Source organism: Pelophylax lessonae (genome assembly GCF_965119305.1).
Source record: "Pelophylax lessonae genome assembly, chromosome: 7".
Taxonomy (NCBI): Eukaryota; Metazoa; Chordata; class Amphibia; order Anura; family Ranidae; genus Pelophylax; species Pelophylax lessonae.
This window is the reverse complement of record NC_138774.1, coordinates 196,927,235-196,949,957: the sequence shown is the minus strand read 5'-3', so window position 1 is coordinate 196,949,957 and position 22,723 is coordinate 196,927,235. Positions and strand designations below refer to the sequence as shown.

General features: G+C 45.3%; 1 protein-coding gene across 1 annotated transcript in view; it reads left to right on the top strand.

The window, feature by feature from the left end:
- The window catches only part of LOC309560568 (uncharacterized protein), a gene marked incomplete at its 3' end in the record, with an annotated part of 405,804 nt that overhangs the window by 297,629 nt on the left and 85,452 nt on the right, over nucleotides 1-22,723 (top strand). The window contains exons 14-16 of the mRNA XM_082264193.1: nucleotides 510-563; nucleotides 3,525-3,578; nucleotides 18,947-18,991. Of these exons, the coding sequence (XP_082120319.1) occupies nucleotides 510-563; nucleotides 3,525-3,578; nucleotides 18,947-18,991 (153 nt within the window). The remainder of the gene's footprint in view (nucleotides 1-509; nucleotides 564-3,524; nucleotides 3,579-18,946; nucleotides 18,992-22,723) is intronic.

Here is a 22,723-nt window from a genome sequence, read left to right as displayed (position 1 = left end):
ATTTTTTCATTCATTTTGATACATATGAGTGCATGTAAAATGTTACATTCTGACAACATTCATGAACTTAAAAAACTGGCTCCCAGTGTCAAATGTTTGTGCCAGTATTTCATGATACATACAAACAACTTTTTTCATTTATTTTTTTTATTGCTTTACTGGCTGAAAAATAAATCCATTAAGTGTCTCTGCTATATGGAGGATGGAGACTGTTGGCACGAATAGGGCAGAGTAACTCTAGCATGTGAGCACAATAGTGGTGAAATCTGTGCTTAGTAATATAATATGCAAGTGGAACAAATTAGATGAGCATCAGTCTTCACATCTATGAATAGCATTGGATGCCCGAAGCCCATTGCTCTTGGGAAAATTATCAGTTGGCTGGGTTGGTTTTTGTGAGCGAGTATGGACATTGACTCACTAACCTTTCATAAAAACAAATAATTCTACAGTTGGATCATGCATCTGTATCTATATCCATTCTGATATTCTGATCTGTTTTTTTTCAGGGGCCACAAGGCTTCAAAGGTGATCAAGGTCCCTCTGGTGAAAAGGGAGATGAAGTGAGTTTGCAGATATGTTTTTAAATTTGTTGGCTTTGTACGCACTGTTCTCATGTTCAGTCCTGGATAGTTTTACTAGACTTCACACTTTGAGATTACAAGGTGAGATTGGAGCCCCAGGGACCTCTTTGGATAGGCATCTTGACCTCTCTATAAGGTGGAAGTGATACTTTGACCCATCGGTTGCTGGCTCCCCTCTCAGGCAGTGTCATGCTGTGCCCCTTCACAGTCAGACACAATGCAGACTATTCTTCAGCAGCAAAGACCGCTCATCCCAAATCTCAGAAGAAACAGAGATACTGTCCTGAGAGGTCCTACCTTACTTATTCAACTATTCGTACATAAAATAGCATTGATTTACTAAACTGTGTTTGTAATGTTTTTTAATGGTTTCTAATCAAAATGTTCTGCTCACAAACATAAATATATACTTCTATATTGAATTAGTAAGCACACCAACCATCATATTATCGTGGCAAATAATATATAATTAAAAGCATTCCTCATTTGAATTTCTAATACACATCTGATGTACCAGGGATAATTATACACAAAGCAATCAAGCTAAAGCAAAGATGCATACCTAGACAGATGCACATGGTTGTAATAGAAACAAGACTCAAGATAGAATTATAATGCAATGTACAGAGGCTTTGCTACGTGCAGGATGTTCTTTATCATGTGCATTAAACTTTAGGAAGTTATAATCTATTTTTGGCTAATTACTTTCTGCCTATTTGCCTGTATCAACAGGCTTTGGGCTTGTGTCGATGGCATAATTTTAAGACCTTTCTGAGATTATTCAGAATTAATTTAAAGGTGCATTTGACATGCAGTTGACTTTTTTATGAACATCACTTTACCTACTTCAAGCAGGATTTGCATTCTCATAGACTAAGAGACCATGCCTTATTCCTGGTATATCAGAGATGTATTATACCCATTCAAATCATTTCATTTCTTTGCAAAAAAAATATGCAATCTGCAGAGTTAATTTGGTTTTTGGAATGCTATTCTAGGTTTTGTTAGGATACATTTTCACCAGAATTAAAGCACTCTTTACATACTCTGAAATTAAACTTTATGATGTGTAAGGTCATATGTTTTATGAATAGGTGTGCAGTCCTGATCGCACTAAAGCTGGGTACACATGGGCTGAAAATTGTCCAAAATCATTTGGTTCATCAGGAATTGGCCAACTTTCGGCCTGTGTGTACAGCTGTCAGTGCTAAAGAAGCCAGTCCTATGACCACCTTCTGTCGAACGGGCATTCTGGGACAGTCAGAATACGATAGCACAGCAGAGGAGATCGCTGCACCAACACAGCTTGTGTTGGTATGGCGATCTCTCTGTTTTTTTTCCATTCAGCCTGCTAAGTTGAACAAAAAAAGACTTAGACTGGGTTCACCGCATCTAATTCGCATGACATGCGGGTGTGACCAGCTCTTAATTGAGCCTGTTCACACATGTCAATGCCAGCCGCAGTGTGGATTCCAAAAGGGCCCTGTGCATTTTTGGGTCAGATTCAGGTGTGAATTCAGGAAAAAATTTGGACCTCAATCACACCTGAACCGGTGAACAGAAACTTACTGGCTGGAAACCGTGCTCTCACATATGTGAACCCAGCCTTATAGTTTGTACCCAGCTTTACACACACAAATATTACATGAATAGGGATTTTCCCACAAGAAATGGAGCATCGAGGGCTGCATACTTTGGATTAACATGGCAGGCAACTAGCATTTTCAGGAGAGGTCTTGCTTCTCTGATGACATGTTTGCTGTATCCCTTTTGCTGCTACAAATATAGTTGTGAGTCTGTTTACAACTGCTCAGACAACTGTCAGCTTTCTACTCCCACCACCAGACACCCCTTTTTCATTTATCCCAGGCTCCACAGCCCATCCTGGGTCCCAGGATGGCCATGGCAAGTGTTGGTGGGGAGAGCGGAGGATCGTCAGCAAATATGTGTGGACTAAAAATACCTTTTTAGTGCATTTTTTTTTTACTAAAAAGATGGGTTTGATAAACGTGCACTAATATTTTTGACATAAAAGCATCAACTACAACCTTTTTATTCTCCAGAGTCTATGCTTTTCAAAAATATGTTTTTGAAGGTTTTAAATAATCTTGAGGCCTGAAATGTGCACATTAATATGTGTGCTAGAAAAAATTAAAATTAGATCTGGTAGCAAAATGGTTGATATGACTCTCCATTCTTAATATTTAAAATAAATGAATAAATTCCCTGCAAGAGATGTCTTTGAAAACATACTTGTCTTGCTGCCAGCACAATCATTGTCTTCTGTATGCTTGAGGTACTGTTTCCTGAAGATGCTTCAGCCTCTGACACAATTTGGATGCCTGGTCCACTGCTCAGTGCTATGATTCTCTCCACCAGCCCAGATGTCATTACTTTGACCTTAAGAGCCGGTTCACACTACCGCGGCACGACTTTGCACCGCGACTTTGGCACAACTTGCACGGACTTCATATAATGAATATCAATGCAAGTCGATCCGATGTCGCCCCGAAGTAGTACAGGAACTATTTTCTAAGTCGGAGCGACTTGAGTCGCTCCTATTAGAACAGTTCCCGTAGCACTGCATGGACCGCGACATGTCAGGCTGACCAGTCGCCTGACAAGTCGCGGTAGTGTGAATGGGCACTAAATGGCATAGAGATAGTATGAGAAGCCAGAGAAAGTGCAGTGCAGTGCAGGACCAGGCTCCCAAAAATGTGAGATACAGAAGACAGTTCAAGGAGTAGAATCTCAATAATACAGGGGAGAATGACAGCAGGGGCAGTGGGCCAGGTGACTATTAAAACACTTTTTGTTTGCAGTAAACATGGTCATTTATTTAAATATCAAAGTGACAGCGTCTCTTTAAAGTAGTAAAGATTACATTTAATAGTCATAAAAAATGAGACCTTATACTCTGATTTTGTGCATTTGTTGTAGGGTTTCTTCGGAACTCCTGGGTTTTGTGGGGAAAAAGGTATCAAAGGAATAAAGGTAACAATTATTGTTGTTATTAGGATGTATAGAGTGTCAACAGTTTGCATAGCATCTTACAAAATGAAGAAAGACCTTAATGTTACAATACAATTCAATACAAGAGGGATCAGAGGGCCCTGCTTGTGAGCTTGTAAGAACTTACAATCCTAAATTATCAGCTTAAATGCTCACCCAAAATATAAATTTAAATATAGTGCCTTTTTGATTTAAAATAAACTACCCCTAAAACTGAGGTGTAATTGTTTGAATGGGCTTGCACTTTTTACTTTTCAAAATCTAGGGATGAGCTCCCAGTTCAGTCCAAACACAGGTTCAGCAGGAGCTGAATTCATATATAATAGGGGGGTTTCTCCTGCTACTATTTTTGAGAGCTTCATACTTCTGCTCTCAATGGTTGTTAAGGAAACCATGCATGCAGGCACCCGCTGTGTCCTTAGCAACCAGTGGTGTCACCTGGCCCCAATCCCCGGCTATGTAAATGAAGTGGCCAGATATAGTTTAAAAAAATGGCATGGGGTTTTCCCAATAATTTATAGCATGCCCTTCAGGTCATTTATAAATTTTAATGGGGACCCAACACAGAAAGGCATGGGACCCCCCCCACAAACACACACACACACATTCTATATGGTAGTCTGGCATTGATTGAAGGGGGAGCACCACACAAAAATCAAGAAAAAGATGTCTGTGCCCCCCCCCTTAAAGAAAATCCACATCAGATCCTTATCCAAACATGCAACCTAGTAGGCAAGGAAAGGGGGAGGGCAAAGTGTCTGATGTGAAACTTAGGGGGGTGCTGCAGCATGCCTTTTTTTTGTGGGTCCCTCTTGACATCCTTACTAGACCCTCATAAAGGAACCCCACACTTTTTTTTTTTTTTAGGGGCATGGAATCAAGCGTTTCTTATAGCAATGTATAGCTTTTATTCACTTACTACAAGATACTGTGTATATTTGGTGTATTTAATTATTAAAATTTGGTTATTCACTGTTCTTTAGTGTTATTTCAACTGAGCCCTGGCTGTTTACCCAGGGCCTAGTTAAATAAATTCTCTTTGCAAGCCTTTTTCTTGAGTAAAACTGAACTAACGATAATAAAGAAAATTGCTGCGCTAACTGAAATTCAAAGCTTCAAACATACAAACTTCAGAAGTTGGTAATAAAATCCAAATAGAAAAGCTGCTACACAGAATCTGGAATAAAAAACAGATCTAAAAGCAATATAAGAACAATGTAGCGCTAATCATCAGTAAAAAGTTCTCAGAAAGATTAAAAAGTCCATGTAAAGTCCCAATATGATCAGATGAAAAATGTAGCGAATCCGTGATACCACCACCAGACACCCAGTTCACACTGACCCTTACCACATAACGATGATCCCCATGACAGAGATCCCAAATGCCAAAAATAGACTCAGTAGGACTCGATATGTATCCTGGATAATATGCGTCCTTCTCTGGAAGTCTCAGGTCAGTAGTCACAGGTATGTAGGGAATGAAGCACAAAGCAGTATCATAGCGCAGACCATTTATTAACCAGATCAAAATAATAGATTAAAAACACTTACAAGGATCCAATCATAACGAGCATGTAAAGCAGTCCAAATTGTTTCCAAGCATGTTCCGCCACGGCATTCCACCAAAATGATGGCCGCCACGTCTCCTCACAGTGGACACGCTCGCCCACAGTGAGGAGACGTGGCGGCCATCATTTTGGTGGAATGCCGTGGCGGAACATGCTTGGAAACAATTTGGACTGCTTTACATGCTCGTTATGATTGGATCCTTGTAAGTGTTTTTAATCTATTATTTTGATCTGGTTAATAAATGGTCTGCGCTATGATACTGCTTTGTGCTTCATTCCCTACATACCTGTGACTACTGACCTGAGACTTCCAGAGAAGGACGCATATTATCCAGGATACATATCGAGTCCTACTGAGTCTATTTTTGGCATTTGGGATCTCTGTCATGGGGATCATCGTTATGTGGTAAGGGTCAGTGTGAACTGGGTGTCTGGTGGTGGTATCACGGATTCGCTACATTTTTCATCTGATCATATTGGGACTTTACATGGACTTTTTAATCTTTCTGAGAACTTTTTACTGATGATTAGCGCTACATTGTTCTTATAAAACTGAACTAAGTAGTTAAAATCTATTTGCATTGTGTCAGTGTGTCATCTAAAGGTATGCACAACATGTCTGAACCTAGAGTGTCAGGAGGGCCGGGCGGTTTACAGGGTCAAAGCAGCACAGAAGAACATACAATTGCCAGCAAACCTCAAGGGGGCAGGGCTACATTTGGATGTTCTTCACTGCTGCAGGCCCGGTCACGAGCCAATGAGATGAAAAGAGATGGACTCAGTTGCTGCAGCCACCTGGGGAAGGGCCCAAGGAGCTCCGATGGAGTGAAACACTGTTCTGGAGATCTCAGGAAGTGAATGTACAGAGAAGGAGATTCGACAATGGGTGAGGGCCTAAGTGCCAGAGTAGAGGGCCTACATTTTGGATGTGAAGGCAGACTTTACTCTGAACTGTGGGTGCTGATGGAGTGGCAGCAAGATATACCTGCCTGTTTCCAGGAAGAAGAGGTAACCTTAACAGAAGGAGTAATTGCCCGAGTGTTCTCGCTTCAAGAGAGGGAAGAGACTGCAGAGGGGCTACCATCACCACAAGCCACTGCGGGGACAACAAGGTCAGTTGGTGCAGACTCCTGTGGAACTGCCCCCCCCCCCGTTTCATTCTATACAAACATGAGCTGGCTAGTTGAGAGCTTGGTGAAGAATGGTTCCAGTAATGTGGGCCAGGGGTATAGGAAGCTCCGGTTTTTCTCAGGGCAATTACCTACTCCAGATGGAGAAGAGGAATTTGAGACCTTGATGAGTCAGGCCACTCAGGCGGTAGAAGAGTGGAGTGTGCCAGAGGCTGTGAAGAGACAGCGGCTTAGTGAGAGCCTCAGGGGCCCAGCGGCCGAAGTGATCCCTAACCTGCGAATTGGAAAGGACTGTGTAGCTTTGTATGCTGTGTTTGGAAGGGTAGAGAAGACCCCGGATCTCACTCACCAACAAAGAAGGGAGAGACTTTTTGAATACATCTCTCGAGGGGATAGGATGTTACATCAGATGAAGGGGGCATAGTCCCCAAGGATGCTGACCAAGCTCGACTGGATCAAGTACTACAAGGGGCCTGTCCAAATCATCCCATTGTGTTGAAATTAATGCTGAAAAGAGCACTGCTGAAAGGCGCACAATCAGTCCCTACCTCCCCAGAACTGATGAGAGAAGTAAGGAAGGAGGAAGCTTTGTTGGAAGAAAAGAGTCAAGGGACGAGAGAGTTAGTGGCAGGAGGGAGGAAGAAGGAAAGCGCTTCTGCCTGTGTTCATGCGGAACCTAGTTCTCAGATGAAGACAGTGAAACTGAAGCTGATCCAGAGGGGAGCAAGAGCCCAGACAGCAAAAAGTCGGCTTACATTCTGAAATCTGCAGAGTTGATGACCCAAGTTGCTCAGGTTCAAGCTCCGATATATCAGGCGCTGATGCGAGTGATGGAGACTCAAGGGAAAACACAGGAGCAAAGATTTAACCTTGGAAGACCAGGACTATTCTCCACCAGGGAAAGGAGATGTTTTGAATGTGGAGAAGCTGGACATTTCAGGGCTAAGTGCCCTAAGAAGTTAGTTAGTCCCGAGTTACTGGAGAATGTGTTGAAAGCATTACAGAAGATACTCTTCCCAAAGAAGGAGGGAAACTTCTGGGGACCTCAGTGAAGGAGCCAATTGAGCATCCAGAGACCAAAAAGAACTCCAGTGCTAGAAAGGTATCCAAGAAAAGGCAAAGGGTAGGGCCCTCTGTTCATCCTTCTACCTCTCCACCTGTATCTAAAAATGAGTCGCCCAGGTTGGGGGGAAAGACACACAAGAGGTCAATGCACCCTCTCCTAAACGAAAAAAAAAGAGGTCTCTATCATCACAGATGAAGTTAGTTAGGGCTCAGACTGCAGAGTCACAAGTGAGAAATGTGCCAAAGCAAGTGGTGGAGCAAACCCCATTGTCGCAACAGACTATGGCGACACCAGTGAGAAGCATGCCAAAACAAGTGGTGTAACGAACTCCATTGCCACAAGAAAATTAGTTATAACTCAGTCTACGGGTGCACGAGCTAGAAAGGTGCCAAAGAGCTTGGTAGGACCCTCTCCTATAGTTTTGCTGCAAATGGAGGGGATCTACACTAAAGCTTGATATGGGAACTCAAGTGACACTATTGTACCGGGACTTCTATGACAAACACTTAAAGCATATCCCTCTGTGCCAGCTGGAAGAATTGGAAATCTGGGGCATTGGCACCCAAAAGTTTCCGTATGATGGATACATACTGTATCAAGATGACCTTCAACCCTTCATTGGCAGGAAAGACTGAGACCTTCGATACGCTAGCAGTTTTTTGTCCTCTGCCTCCAGGAGCAGGACAGAATTCCTTGTTGATAGGAACCAACACTGACTTAGTGCGAAGACTACTCATCCCGTTAACCACAAAGGGCTCGGTCACAGAAGAGGTACATTGTCAGGGAAATGGCCATAGGAGAGCTGGCAATATTGCCAGTAGTACTAATGGGCGCACCCAGCACATCGCTGTATGCCCTGGCGTAAGAGCAGCGTGCAGACGTTGTCAGCAGCGTGAAGGTGCGAATTGGTGAATGCAATGCATGACAGACACAGCCACTTGCTGGCCTATAAAAGGCTGCTGTGGGATCCTTCTCATTGCTGAATTATCGTCAGCTTCCCTGTGTTCCTGAGCCTCCTTCCAACACTCTCCTGGTATCCACCAGCTCTACTTTTCTGCATCCCATTGGCAACCTGTGCTACGTTGGGAGCTACACCTCCTGTATCACCTTCAGAGGTGTGCCGCACTTAGGCGCAAGGGGAGCCCTCTCCGCACCTTGGTCTCGATTCAGGTACCTGACATACATCTACATTTGGGGCAAGCTTTTCAGCATGTTGTTTAGAAACAAAGGGCACCAGTTGAAGGAGTAGGGAGGTTGTGGCGATTGGACACTCAAAAGAAGGTGTTGCAGCCCGCAGAGAGATTATGTATGAAGGCCACTGTCAAGTTGTCTTGGGATCAGCCAGGTCCATTTGTGGTGTTGGAATCCGACCCATTGAGAGAAGAGACAGGAATAGAATTGATCCCAGAGATTGTGCCCACGAAGACATTGTCAAAAACCGGGGGGGGGGGGAGAGGGTCCCAGTCAGTATCCGCAACGTTACAGGACAACCTGTCAGCCTGGTGCTAGGACTGGTGAATGCGGCCACTCCTGTGACGTGGAATAATTTAGTTCAGAAGGCCGCCAGAGAGGACCGGGAAAGGGATTTTCAGGTCCAACATCCTGCTATGCCTCTCAAGTGGTGTGAGAGTATTAAAGCCCAGCTAGCAAGGTGGGAAGAGATGTTTTCCAAGAATGATTTTGATGTGGGTTGTTCCAAGAGTGCTCCACACCTAATTCAGCTGAGTGCTGACAAACCTTTCTGGGTGAGAGCTCGGCGGATCCCTCTGAGTGACCTTGAAGACTTTAGCCGAGCTGAAGAAGTCTGGGGCCATTAGGAAATCCATGAGCCCTTACGCGTCCCCCAATGTAGTCGTACGTAAGAAAAATTGAACCATTCGTATGTATATTGACTACCGGACCCTAAATCGAAAGGACCATTCCAGATCAGTACACTACCCCTAGATAGAAGATGCGTTGCAGTGTCTATCTGGAACAAAGTGGTTCAGTGTGTAAGATCTGAAGAGCGGGTATTACCAGATTCCAATGCACCCAGATGGCCGTGAAACGACGGCCTTCATCAGCCCATTAGGATTCTTCGAGTTTGAGCGCATGCCACATGGATTGTCGGGAGTCCAAGCCACCTTCCAGAGGTTGATAGAGAACACAGTGAGAGATATGAATCTGATAGAGGTACTTGTGTATCTGAATGATATCATTGTGTTCGGCAAGACGCTAGAAGAACATGAAGCACGACCCAAAAAGGTTTTCCAAAGGCTTATTGCAGAGGGGTTGAAGTTGACGTTAGAGAAATGTCAATTCTACCAAACATCAGTTAACTACTTGGGGCATGTGGTCTCGGCAAATGGAGTAGCCACTGACCCGCAGAAGCTGGAGGCTGTTACCACTTGGCCTTGGCCAAGGACAGTTACAGAACCAAGGTCCTTTCTAGAATTCTTCTCCTACTATAGAAGGTTTGTAAAGAACTTTGCACATATTGTGAGACCCCTGAACGAGTTGTTGCAGAGGGAAGGAAATAAAGAGTCGCCAAAGTTGAGTTAGAGGGAGCAACGGCCGTTGGGGCCTAGAAGACCATGTGAGTCTGTTCACAATCAGTGGACCCCGAAGTGTGAACAGGCTTTTAGATGTCTGAAGGAGAGTCTTACAGAAGCTCCGGTTTTGGCCTATTCTGACCCTTCTAAACCTTATGAACTGCATGTAGATGCTAGCCGAGATGGGCTTGGAGAAGTGTTGTATCAGGAGACAGCAGGGCAGCTTCGTCCAGTAGCTTATGTGAGTCAAAATCTTACCCTCTCTCAGAAGAACTACCCGGTACACAAATTGGAATTTCTAGTCCTCAAGTGGGCAGTAGTAGACAAGCTACGAGACTACTTGCATGGAGCTTCGTTTGTGGTAAAAACAGAAAACATCCCAAATACCATATGTTTCAGATGGTAGTGCCCGGAATTGGATACAGCTGACCCCTGAAGGTGTTCAGGTAGTGTGTCAAGGGGTAGAGCATCATCATAAGGGAGCTATGGGAGCCGAAGTCATAGGAGTTACCCTGGCTAGAGTACCTTGCTACTACTGTGATCTGACTCAAGTGCAATGTCAAGAGTTGCCTCACCTGACAAGGGAAGACTTGAGAAGGGCTCCCGTTGGTCCCTTCTCAAGTCTTCCCTATGTGACCTTGTCAAGAAAGAATTGGTGGCTAGAGACTCTTGAAAAGTCTGATTGATGGCGCAAAAGTAGTTTACAAGGAATAGAACTGACTGTGATTGGAAGATCGGATTGTGTATCGGAAGTGTCCATTTAAAGAACCAGAAGGATTTCAAAAAATGTTTCTTCCAGAAAAGCATCGATTAACCGTGTTCACGGCTCTCCATGGTGATCACAGATCTCTGGGACCAGATAGAACGTTTAAGCTAGTTAGGGATAATTTCTATTGGCCATCCATGAGGACAGAATTCGAAAGTTATTGTCGTTCTTGCATTCGGTGCATTCAAAGAAAGACTTTGCCCAGCAGAGCTGCCCCAGTGGGCCATCTACGAAGTCAAGGACCAATGGAACTGGTGTGCATTGATTTATTGTGTCTAGAACCTGACCTGATTGGACGCAGTAATGTCCTGGTTGTGACAGATCATTTTACCCGGTATGCTCAAGCTTTGCCGACCAGGCACCAACAAGCCAGTACAGTTGCCAAGACTCTGGTGGAGAAGTTCTTCGTTCATTACAGCCTGCCCCAGTGTCTTCACTCGGATCAAGGCTGGGATTTTGAGAGTAAATTACTAAAATGGCTTTGCGATTTGTTATGTATTCAAAAGTCTAGAACCACCCCTTATCATCCCCAAGGAGACCCACAACCTGAACGGTCCAATCGCACCTTGTTTAACATGCTGGGAACTTTACGATTAGAGAAGAAACAACATTGGGGGGGGGGCCATATCGCTGCTGTAGTTCACGCTTACAATAGCACAGTGAATGACTCTACTGGGTACTCCTCCTACCGGTTGATGTTTGGAAGAGAGGCCCATCTGCCAGTGGATTTAGCTTTTTGGACATCTCCAGATCACACCGAGGCGACAGACTCAGAATAAATTTGAAGCTTGCTTATGAGAAAGCTCTGGAGGCATCCACTGCAAGGGAATAAAACGCATTTTCATCTTAAACTTGCAACCAGGAGATCGAGTAATATTTCAAAATCTTGGAGTGCCCAGTAAACGCAAGCTAGCCGATCTATGGTGCTCTCAACCTTACATCATTTTTAACCACTTTACCACCGGAGGATTTTGCTGTCTTACGTCCAGGCCACTTTTTGCGATTCGGCGCTGTGCGACTTTAACTGACAATTGCGCGGTCGTGCGACGTCGTACCCAAACAAAATTTAAGTCCTTTTTTCCCACAAACAGAGCTTTCTTTTGGCGGTATTTGATCACCAGTGCGATTTTTACTTTCTGCGCTATAAACAAAAAAAGAGCGTTTATTTTGAAAAAATAACAATATTTTTAACATTTTTTTATATGAAATTCCCCCCCAAAAAAATGTAAAAATCTAATTTTTTTAAAATTTTTAGCCAATTTGTTTTCTGCTACCTATAATCACGATAAGCGTATTTTGATTGGTTTGCGCAAAAGTTATTGCGTTTACTAACTAAGGGAAAGATTTCTGTAATTTTTGGTGGTTTTTTTTTTTACGCGTAATGGTGGCGATCTGCGTTTTTTTTTTTTGCAGGACAGCGACATACCGGCGGACAGATCGGACCGTTGACTGACATTTTTGACACTTTTGGGGGTACCAGTGACATTACTGCAGTAATCAGTGCTATATATATGCACTGTTACTGTAAAAATGACACTGGCAGGGAAGGGGTTCATTTTATTGGAGAGGGAGGGGTTAATGTATGCCTGGTGCTTACTAACCTGTGGGGGGGGGGGGGAGGTGACTGAGTGACACAAGGACAGATCGGATGTTCAGCTATGCTGAACACTGCGATCTGTCCCTGCCTGTCACTTAGGAGATCCGCCCGCTCTGTTTACACAAGCGGGCGGATCTCCTCACTCGATTCCCCGATGATCCCCTGGCCCGACTCCCGCTGTGACTGAAAACAGAGGGAGCGCGCCTCTGGCGGCGCGCGAGCGCCGCCTACACGGGGAGGAGTCCAGCGACGTAGGTCTACGTCGCTGGACGATAACGAGCCACATTGCTGCAGTAGCAGCAATGTGAGCAGTGGGAAAGTGGTTAAATGATTACCTGGACCCGGAGGCATATAACGGTTTTCTTAAAACCTGGTATCAAAACCAGCTTCTGCCCATATCGGAGGCCATTCAGATGTCTTCACCCCCTTGTTCTGATACACACTCAAATAATTTGAGACCTAGAACCCGTTGGACACCCAAGCATACACTCCAAGACAATGAGGGAGAGGAGAGTGATGAAGAAGTACTGGCTCTTGACTGGTTGTGGGTTCCCCCACCAGAAAACACCACCAGAGTTTTTCGGTCTTCAATGGAAGATATACATGTTGTGTCTCCATCTGGAAGGATAGAACATCAGCCTGTTGAGCCGGAGAAATCTGCACCATCTCCTGAGAGAGGGGCTGGAGGAGTCAAGTTAGAACCAGCTGACAACCCCGAAACACTAAATGTAGGGGAAAATCCAATTCCCTCCACCCAAAATGAAGAAGAAGAAGAAATTGCTCTCAATAGTCTAGAATCCGACCACCGATACCCTTGGAGAGAGTTCCGATGAACTTATTTCTACAGCTCAACGTTTTAATCAAGTGCCAGCCTCCTCCACTGAACATTTGGTGGCGGATGACCCTGTTCCACTCTCCGACACTACTGGATGGGCCACTAACCTATTATTGGCCTGTTGCAAAAATGATTCAACTTTGTCTGATAACTTGTATAGTTTATTACTAGAAGATCCCTCTATTAGTAAGCTATTAGCTACTGTAGGTTCTGGTTAGCAGAATTATCATTTGCAATTCTTTTTGAGATATCATTCAGTAGTTTGTTTTAATGTTTAAAGTTATATTCCGTCTTCCGGGACCAAAGACTTTCACGTGGGGGGAAGGATGTAGCCGGGAGCGGACTACCATTATCTAACACTGCAGACTTACTTTCTGCTCTCTCAGACTGTCTCTATACTCCCCCAGTGTTAGTCTCAGGCTTCTTGCATCATACTCTTGAGACTGGAAGAAAGGCATCATCAGAACTGTAGTCTTCTACAGGGAGATTACTGTACTGATGAACTGTTGAAGAACTGTACTTCCCAGCAAGCCCTGGGCTCCAGGAGAGAATTGCGGGAGAGACTATAAAGGGATCTGCTGAACAGGCCCACGCTCTCTTGCTTACCGGGATCCAACGTGTGTGCAACAGTCTGCCGCAGAGGAAGCAGACTGCGGCCTACTGCACACCACCCAGCTGTCTGCAGACTCAGCCCAGACGGGACTGATGACCATCGCTGAATCATGGACATCCCTGCAGCATCGCTGAGCGAGTGGAGTCGGCGGGACTCACTGAGATAGCAGAGTGCAGCCATCTCAGTGTCCCACTTTGTTGCTCCATGTTCTTCCAGGAGTCATAAGAAGGCAGTGCTGTATCTTGACCTAGGCCAACAAGGCCCAGGTCTAGGGCGGAACTTTGCAGGGGGGGCAGCAAAACAGCTGCACCCCACACAAAAAAAAAAAAAAAGCCTCCTCCTGGCTCCTGCACAAAAAGGGTCCCCGCCGGCTTGCGCTACACTTTTAGGATAGTGCTAGTCTTATGGGGCGAATTGGACCAGAGGGCAAATAAGTCTGGCACCCACATAAAGCACTCACACTGCTACCTGCCGGTATGATAATACCGGCGGGTGAGGACATTCGGACAGACCACAGGCCGCTGACCACACTTAATACAACTGGCTCGACGGCCTCCAATGCTAATAATTGCCGAACTGCAGCCTAATGCTCCGCCTACCCTCCTCTACCCCCAGGTATGGCAGGCATCATGTGAATAATATAATTTAATTTCTTTAAACATCCTTGTCCTTGAGCGAGCATATTGAATTGCATCATATACAGTTAAGACTTAATTGTATATGATGGCAATAATATTTTGGACCTACTCAAGTCATATGTCCTATCACAATATGTCACTGGGTTAGTAAGATTACTCCTTTCTTATAAGATATTTGTACTTGGGTTTGCTGCCACTGATTATTTCACTTATTTGTATAATAACTATGGACGTCCTAGTCATTGTACAAATAAGTGAAATATTCCTATAATTACAATCAGCAATCTCCAGTAGACGTCAATCTCCAGCGCCAGAGCCATCGGTATCTCCAGTTAGAGAGACCACTAGCGGAAGAGCCCTCGAATCCTCTGAACCTAGCCATCCCTCGGTATTCCAGTCTGATAGCGATTCGGATCAGGATGAACCAAGTTTAGGATTCTCTTTCAATTTGGTTCCACCTTTAGTAAAGGCCGTCAGAGAAACTTTAAACTGGGAAGATCCAGTAGTTTCGGCCCCGAAGCAGAGAAAACTCTTTAAACAGCTGAGCAAGGAACGGCTGAATTTCCCGTTTATTCCTGAATTAGGAGAAATCATAACGGAAGAATGGAGTAAGGTGGAGAAAAAGAATTCTATGATCTCAAAATTGGCCAAGCTCTATCCATTCAAGGAAGAGGAAGTCAGACATCTGGAAACTCCTCCTCTGGTAGATGCGGCTGTTATGAGACTAGTGAAGCACGTAACTTTACCTCTTGAGGATACTGTTTCCTTCAAAGACCCGCTTGACAGGAAAATCGACACGGATTTGAAGCGTGTCTATCTTTCAGTGGGTGCTGCCTGTAAACCGGCTTTGGCCCTGGCTTCTTTGTCCAAAGCCATGGAAGTGTGGGTGGACAATGTGGATGATTCCCTCAGAAGCTTCTCCGAGGATGCAGCTAAGAACTCTCCTATCCAAGAGTTGAAACTGGCCTCAGCTTTTCTGGGGGAGGCGTCTATTGATGTTATTCGCCTGTTAGCCCGGGGAATGCTATCATCCGTTACGGCGAAGCGTGCACTTTGGTTGCGCCCTTGGTTGGCTGATCCTGCTTCTAAGCAGGTGTGGTGCCGTATTCCCTTTGAGGGTTCGTCCCTCTTTGGGAATAAGTTAGATAGCGCCATTTCCAAGGCTACTGGCGGTAAGTCGGGCTTTCTCCCCCAGGATAGGCGTCTTCTGGGTCAGAAGAGGCCACCTCTTAGAAGACAAAATTCTGATCGTGCCAGGGAGGCACGCAGTTATAGGCCAGGGAGGGAGTTTGGAAGAAACTGGAAATCCAGGCAGTCTTCCTTTCGGAAAGGCCCCAAGACCAATACGTCTGGGGATAGAGACACGACAAAGTCCTTTTGAGATTGGGCCCGCTCAGGCCGGTCGGGTGGGAGGTCATCTCCTTCACTTTCGGCGGGTCTGGGCGGCCTCAATCCGGGATACTTGGGTCGTCAACACGGTCTCTGCAGGTCATTCTTGGACCTTCACCAGTATTCCCGGAGACAGATTTTTTCCTACCTCCCTTCCTCGGTCAGGCGACAAAAGAGAGATTCTCTTGTCCTACGTAGACTCGCTAGTCACTCAAGGAGCAGTGGTTCCAGTGCCAGAATCCGAAAGAAGACTTGGAGTGTACTCTCCTCTGTTCATGGTGCGCAAGAAGAGCGGCGCCTGGAGACCAGTGATACATCTGAATCGCTTCATTCAGCAGGCCGTTCAACCAGGAGACTGGATGGTCTCAGTAGACCTGAAGGATGCATACTTCCACGTACCAGTGGCAACAGAGTTTCAGCGATATCTGAGATTTTCGGTGGGGCAGCGTCATCTACAATTTGTATGTCTCCCCTTCGGGCTTTCCACGTCGCCTCGTACCTTTTCGAAGGTCTTATTAGCGGTGGTAGCCTTGATAAGACTGAGAGAGGTCCGTCTTTTTCATTACCTAGACGACCTCCTTCTTCTGGCCCAAGACAAGTCCATCATCCTGGAACATCTAGCTCTGGTCATCTCGTTTCTGGAGAGGTTCGGCTGGATCCTGAACTGGGAAAAGAGCCATCTGATTCCCACTCAGTCCCTGGTCTTTTTGGGTGCGCTGTTCAACACCAAGAACAGTACCATCTCTCTGCCAGTAGAAAAGATTCCGGTAATCAGGCACAGAGTGTCTCTAGCTTTGTCAGCATCACGTCTCACAGCAAAACAATGCCTGAGGGTAATTGGCACCATGGTGTCGGCAGCCCCTATGGTGAAGTGGGCTCTCTGGAGGATGAGACCTTTTCAGAGGGGTTTCCTTCAGCAGTGGAACGGAGTCAGCAATTCCCAACGAATTGTGATAACCACAACAATGAAGAGTTGGCTTCCGTGGTGGCTACAGCTGAAGAATTTGAGCAATTGTCACTCCATAACCCCCATATCTTGGGTGATAGTGACATCAGACGCCAGCAACACCGGATGGGGCGGTCATTGCGGAACAGAGATGGCACAAGGGAAATGGGACTTTCGGTCTCGCCAGACAGTGTCCAACATCTTGGAACTACGAGCGGCCTTTCAAGTGCTACTAGCCTTCAGCCACCTCATTCGGGGTACCTCAGTCATGCTGAGGTTAGACAACACGACTGCAGTAGCCTATGTGAGGAAACAAGGCGGAACTCGCAGTGCATCCCTGCTTCGGGAAGTGGAGCCAATAATGACCTGGGCTCAGGAAAACCTGGTCAATCTGTCGGCAGTTTACATACCAGGGGCTCAGAACACACAAGCAGATTTCCTCTCGAGAACACAACTCAACAACAACGAGTGGTCTCTCCACGAGGGTGTGTTCAGCTGGATCCTGTCCTTGGAGTTCATCCCAGAGGTGGATCTATTTGCCTCCTTCAACAACAGGAAGTTGCAGAAGTTTTACTCGAGGGACAGAGATCCCAGAGCATTCGGGGTGGATGCCCTGACAGATTGCTGGAGGTTTCACAAGGCTTATGCCTTTCCCCCAGTACCAGTCATCTTTCAATTCCTGCGGAGAGTACAGATGGAATCAGTCAAAGTGGTTGCAGTAATCCCGTTCTGGCCCAACAGACCGTGGTTTCCCCTACTGTTTCAACTGAGCTACCGCGACCCAGTCCCTCTTCCTCTCAGGACGGATCTGCTGTCCCAGGGCTCCATCCTTCACCCATGCCCAGCCCGTCTGCACCTTTGGGTCTGGTTTTTGAAAGGGGTAGGCTGGAAGCGTTAGGATGTCCGGAAGTAGCCATACCAACTATTTTGAGTGCTAGAAGACAAAGCACGAATAAAACCTATGAAAGGATTTGGGCTAGGTTTACTTCTTTCCTAGAGTCCAAAGGAAAGTCCTGGTCATCTCCGTCCGTGCAAGATATCCTTTCTTTTCTTCAGTCAGGACTGGAGTTGCCTCTTTCAGTGAGCGCCTTGCGAGTCCAAGTATCAGCCATGTCCGCCTTCACAGGCATTTCCTGGGTTGCACATCCTTTGATCAGGCAATTTTTCAAAGGGGCAGTAAGGCTAAGGCCACAGAAGAAGTTGAGATTCCCCAAGTGGGACATGCCTTTGGTCCTGGATTTCTTATCCTCAGTTGGCTCAAGTCTTGAAGATTCTATATCTATGAAACATCTCACCCTCAAGACGGTCTTTCTGGTGGCCATCACATCTGCAAAAAGGGTGTCAGAGATCCAAAGTCTGGGAAGTAAGGAACCCTTTCTGACTTTTTTCCCGGACAGAGTTGTCCTCATTCCAATGCTGGGAGCAAGGCCTAAAGTCACGTCGGTTTTCCATGAGAACCAAGAAATTGTTCTCCCTACTTTCAATTCGTCGGCCGAACCTCCGGAAGTCCATCCTCTGGATGTGGGCAACACGCTCAAACGGTACTTGGAAGCTACAGCATCTGTCCGGAAGACGGATTATCTATTTGTCTTGTTGTCTGGGAAGAACAAAGGTATGCGTGCCTCTTCAAGATCAATTGCCTCCTGGATAGTAGAGACGATTCAGTGGGCTTATAGAGAGAAGGGCATGGTTCCTCCTAAAGCAGTGACTGCGCATTCTACTCGTGGTGTCGCTACTTCATGGGCCGCTTCAAGACATGTCGCTCCGGATGTGGTCTGCAGAGCAGCGTCTTGGTCGTCCATTCACACATTTATGTCACATTATTGTGTTGAGCCGGCGGCTCTTTCTTCTGTTGGTTTTGGTACTCAAGTGTTATCTGTTGCAGGTCTTTATTAAATTTATCAGCATCTGCCCACCCAATTGTGTTTTGGCGAGTTATTTCCCAAACGTATGCTGCCATGGAGTCTGTCAGGAAAACGGAAAATTTATATCAAATACTTACCGTAATTTTCCTTTCCTGATGGACTCCATGGCAGCAGGAGTCCCCTCCCAGTTCCTGAGTAGGCTAGTTACAGAACACGGATGCTGAAAGGGAGCAAAGATTTATGGGAGTGGGGTCCTTTAGGGTAGGAGTGGAGGCGGGACTACCCAAACGTATGCTGCCATGGAGTCCATCAGGAAAGGAAAATTACTGTAAGTATTTGATATAAATTTTCCGTTTTATTTGTTATCAGTATTAACTCTTAACTCAGAATTTGTTTCTGGTTGTAGGGAGAGAAGGGAGAGCCGGGTTTTCCAGGACTTTCTGGAGTGCAGGTAGTATTTATCAAACCTATCAAAATGTATAATTTATGCTCCAAGATGTGATTTTTCTAGGCAATTGCAGCCAACATGTTTGTCTCAAAAGAGCTGTCTGGTTGAACCCACACAGTTTACATGTAGGGCTTAAATAGAGTAGCTGCCATGTCTTACAGCCTCTAACTAAACTTAAATATTCACATTCTAAGTTGAAATCAGATTTTTGTCTGTCAGCAACACTGTTTTTTGTTTAAAAAAATGTTTTTTAACCAATGTCTGTAGCTTATTGATGACAATAACAAAGTCAGAGAATGATATTTTACCTGAACATACTTGGCTATGCCAGAAAGTGAGAACTACAGTGCTGTGAAAAAGTATATGCCCCTTGCTGCTTTTTTTTTTTTTTTTTGCATATTCATCACACTTAAATGATTCAGATCATCAAACAATGTTTAATAAAACACAAAGATAACCCAAGAAAACCTAAAATACAGTTTTTAAATAATGATTTAATGTATTTAGAGCTGGTTCACACTGCCGCGACCATAAGTCGCCCCATGTTGGAGCGACTTTTTACCACAATTTTACCGCGACTTCAGCGCGAGTTGTGAATTATTTTGCGCGACTTATATGACAGACGACTTTGTGTTTGGCCAATCAGAATATGATGTGTTGTGACCTAATTCCCCTTTTCTGTTTTTTTTTTTTACTCATTTCCTCATTGCCCACCAGTGCCACATATCAGTGTCCACCAGTGCCACTGCCCACCAGTACCACGTATGTGTCCACCAGTGCCACTGCCCCCCAGTGCCATGTATCAGTGTCCACCAGTGGCACTGCCCACCAGTGTCACGTATGTGTCCACCAGTGCCACTGCCCACCAGTGCCACGAATCAGTGTCCACCAGTGCCAAATATCAGTGCCACGAATCAGTGTCCACCAGTGACATGTATCAGTGCCACATATCAGTGCCACAAATCAGTGTCCACCAGTGCCACATATCAGTGCCACGAATCAGTGCCACGTATCAGTGCCACGTATCAGTGCCACGAATTAGTGTCCACCAGTGCCACGTATCAGTGCCACGTATCAGTGTCCACCAGTGCCACGTATCAGTGCCACGTATCAGTGCCACGTATCAGTGTCCACCAGTGCCACGTATCAGTGCCACGAATCAGTGTCCACCAGTGCCACGTATCAGTGCCACGTATCAGTGTCCACCAGTGCCACGTATCAGTGCCACGAGTCAGTGTCCACCAGTGCCACATATCAGTGCCACGAATAAGTGTCCACCAGTGCCACATATCAGTGCCACTAATCAGTGTCCACCAGTGCCACGTATCAGTGCCACGAATCAGTGCCACGTATCAGTTCCACGTATCAGTGCCACAAATCAGTGTCCACCAGTGCCACATATCAGTGCCATGTATCAGTGTCCACCAGTGCCACGTATCAGTGCCATGTATCAGTGCCACGAATCAGTGTCCACCAGTGACACATATCAGTGCCACGAATCAGTGTCCACCAGTGCCACGTATCAGTGCCACATATCAGTGTCCACCAGTGCCACGTATCAGTGCCACGTATCAGTGTCCACCAGTGCCACATATCAGTGCCACGAATCAGTGTCCACCAGTGCCACGTATCAGTGCCACGCATCAGTGCCACGTATCGTGTCCACCAGTGCCACGTATCAGTGCCACGAATCAGTGTCCACTAGTGCCACATATCAGTGCCACGAATCAGTGTCCACCAGTGCCACATATCAGTGCCACGAATCAGTGTCCACCAGTGCCACGCATCAGTGCCACGAATCAGTGTCCACCAGTGCCACGTATCAGTGCCACGTATCAGTGCCACGAATCAGTGTCCACCAGTGCCACGTATCAGTGCCACGAATCAGTGTCCACCAGTGCCACGAATCAGTGTCCACCAGTGCCACGTATCAGTGCCATGAATCAGTGTCCACCAGTGCCACTCGCACAGACCAAGCAGAGATAATGGAATATATATACCATTACATATATATATATATATATTATATATAATATATATATATATATATATATATATATATATATATACCATATAGGCATGGCTGCAATGTGGGGAATGCCTGGCTAATCTTTCTTCTTCCTGGAAAGTCTGATAACAAGTCGCTTCAATTAAGATAAGGAGGCGACTCCCATTGAAGTATATGGGACAAGTCTGATCACAGGTCGCCTCAAAGTAGTACAGGACCCTTTTCTGAAGTCGGAGCGGCTTCAGTAGTGTCAATTAAGACGGCACTGATTGATTAACATTGCTTTTGTTATGTCAAGCGACCTGGGGCGACACAAGTCGCCTCACAAGTCACGCTAGTGTGAATGGGCTCTAAGGGAAAAAAGCTGTCCAAACCTGCCTGGCCCCGATCTGAAAAAGTAAATCCCCCCAGCCCACTCGCCCGCTAAATCATGAATGAACTGTGATTAACCACATTTTTTTGGAAAGCTGTGTTAAATTTAATTTGCCACACCCAGGCCTGATTACTGCTATACCTGTTGAATCAAGAAATCACTTACATAGAAGCTGTCTGACAAAGTGAAGCTTGCTAAAAGATCTCAAAAAGCAACATATTATGCCGCTATATAAAGAAATTTATGAACAGGTGAGAAACAAAGTAATTGACAGGTATAAATCTAGAAAGGGTTACAAAGTCATTTCTAAGATTTTGGGACTCCAGCGAACCACAGCGAGAGCCATCATTCAAAAATGAAGAAAGTGGTGAACATTCCTACTCCAAGAGTGCTACGACGTCTTATCCAGGAGGTCATAGAAGAACACTGAACAACATCTGTAAAGAACTGCAGGCCTCAGTTAAGGTCAATGTTCGTGATTCAACAATAAGAAAGAGACTTGGCAAATGTGGCATCTATGAGAGAGCCACTGCTGACCAAAAAGAACACAAAGGCTTGTCTCTCATTTGCCAAAAAACATCTCGATTATCCCCAAGACTTTTGGGTAAATATGCTGTGGACTGATGAGACAAAAGTTGAACTTTTTGGAAGATGTGTATCTGATACATCTGGTGTAAAACTAACACAACATTTCATAAAAAGAACATCATACCAACAGTCAAACATGGTGGTGGTAGTGTGATGGTCTGGGGCTGCTTTGCAGCATTCAGGACCGGGATGACTTGCCATAATTAATGGAACAATGAATTCTGCGCTCTGTCAGAAAGCTCTGAAGGAGAATGTACTGCCATTAGTTTGGGACTTCAGGCTCAAACACAGTTGGGTTTTGCAGTAGGATAATGATCTTAAAGAAACCCTCCAATGTGGTTGAATTAAAACAAATCTGCAAAAAAGAGTGGGCCAAAATTCCTCCACAGCGATGTGAAAGACTCATTACCAGTTACCGCAAACGCTTCATTCTGCAGTTGTTGCCCCCAAGGATGGCACAACCAATTATTAGAGATGGGCTCAGGCACTTTCGGGATCCTAGTCCAAACCCACCTTCCCGATCCCACCAGGAAGCCAACACTACACACCGCTAATCACAGACACTGAGAAATTTCTAGGTCCACAGCTGCAAAGCTGGGAAGTGGGTTGGGACTAGGATCCCGAACATGCCTGATCCCATCCAGACCAGTTATTAGGTTTAGTGGGCAATTACTTTTTTAACATAGGGCTTGGACAGCTTTTTTTCCCCTTTAATAAATGAAATCATAATTTAAAAACAGCATTTTTTATTTACTCTTGATTCTGA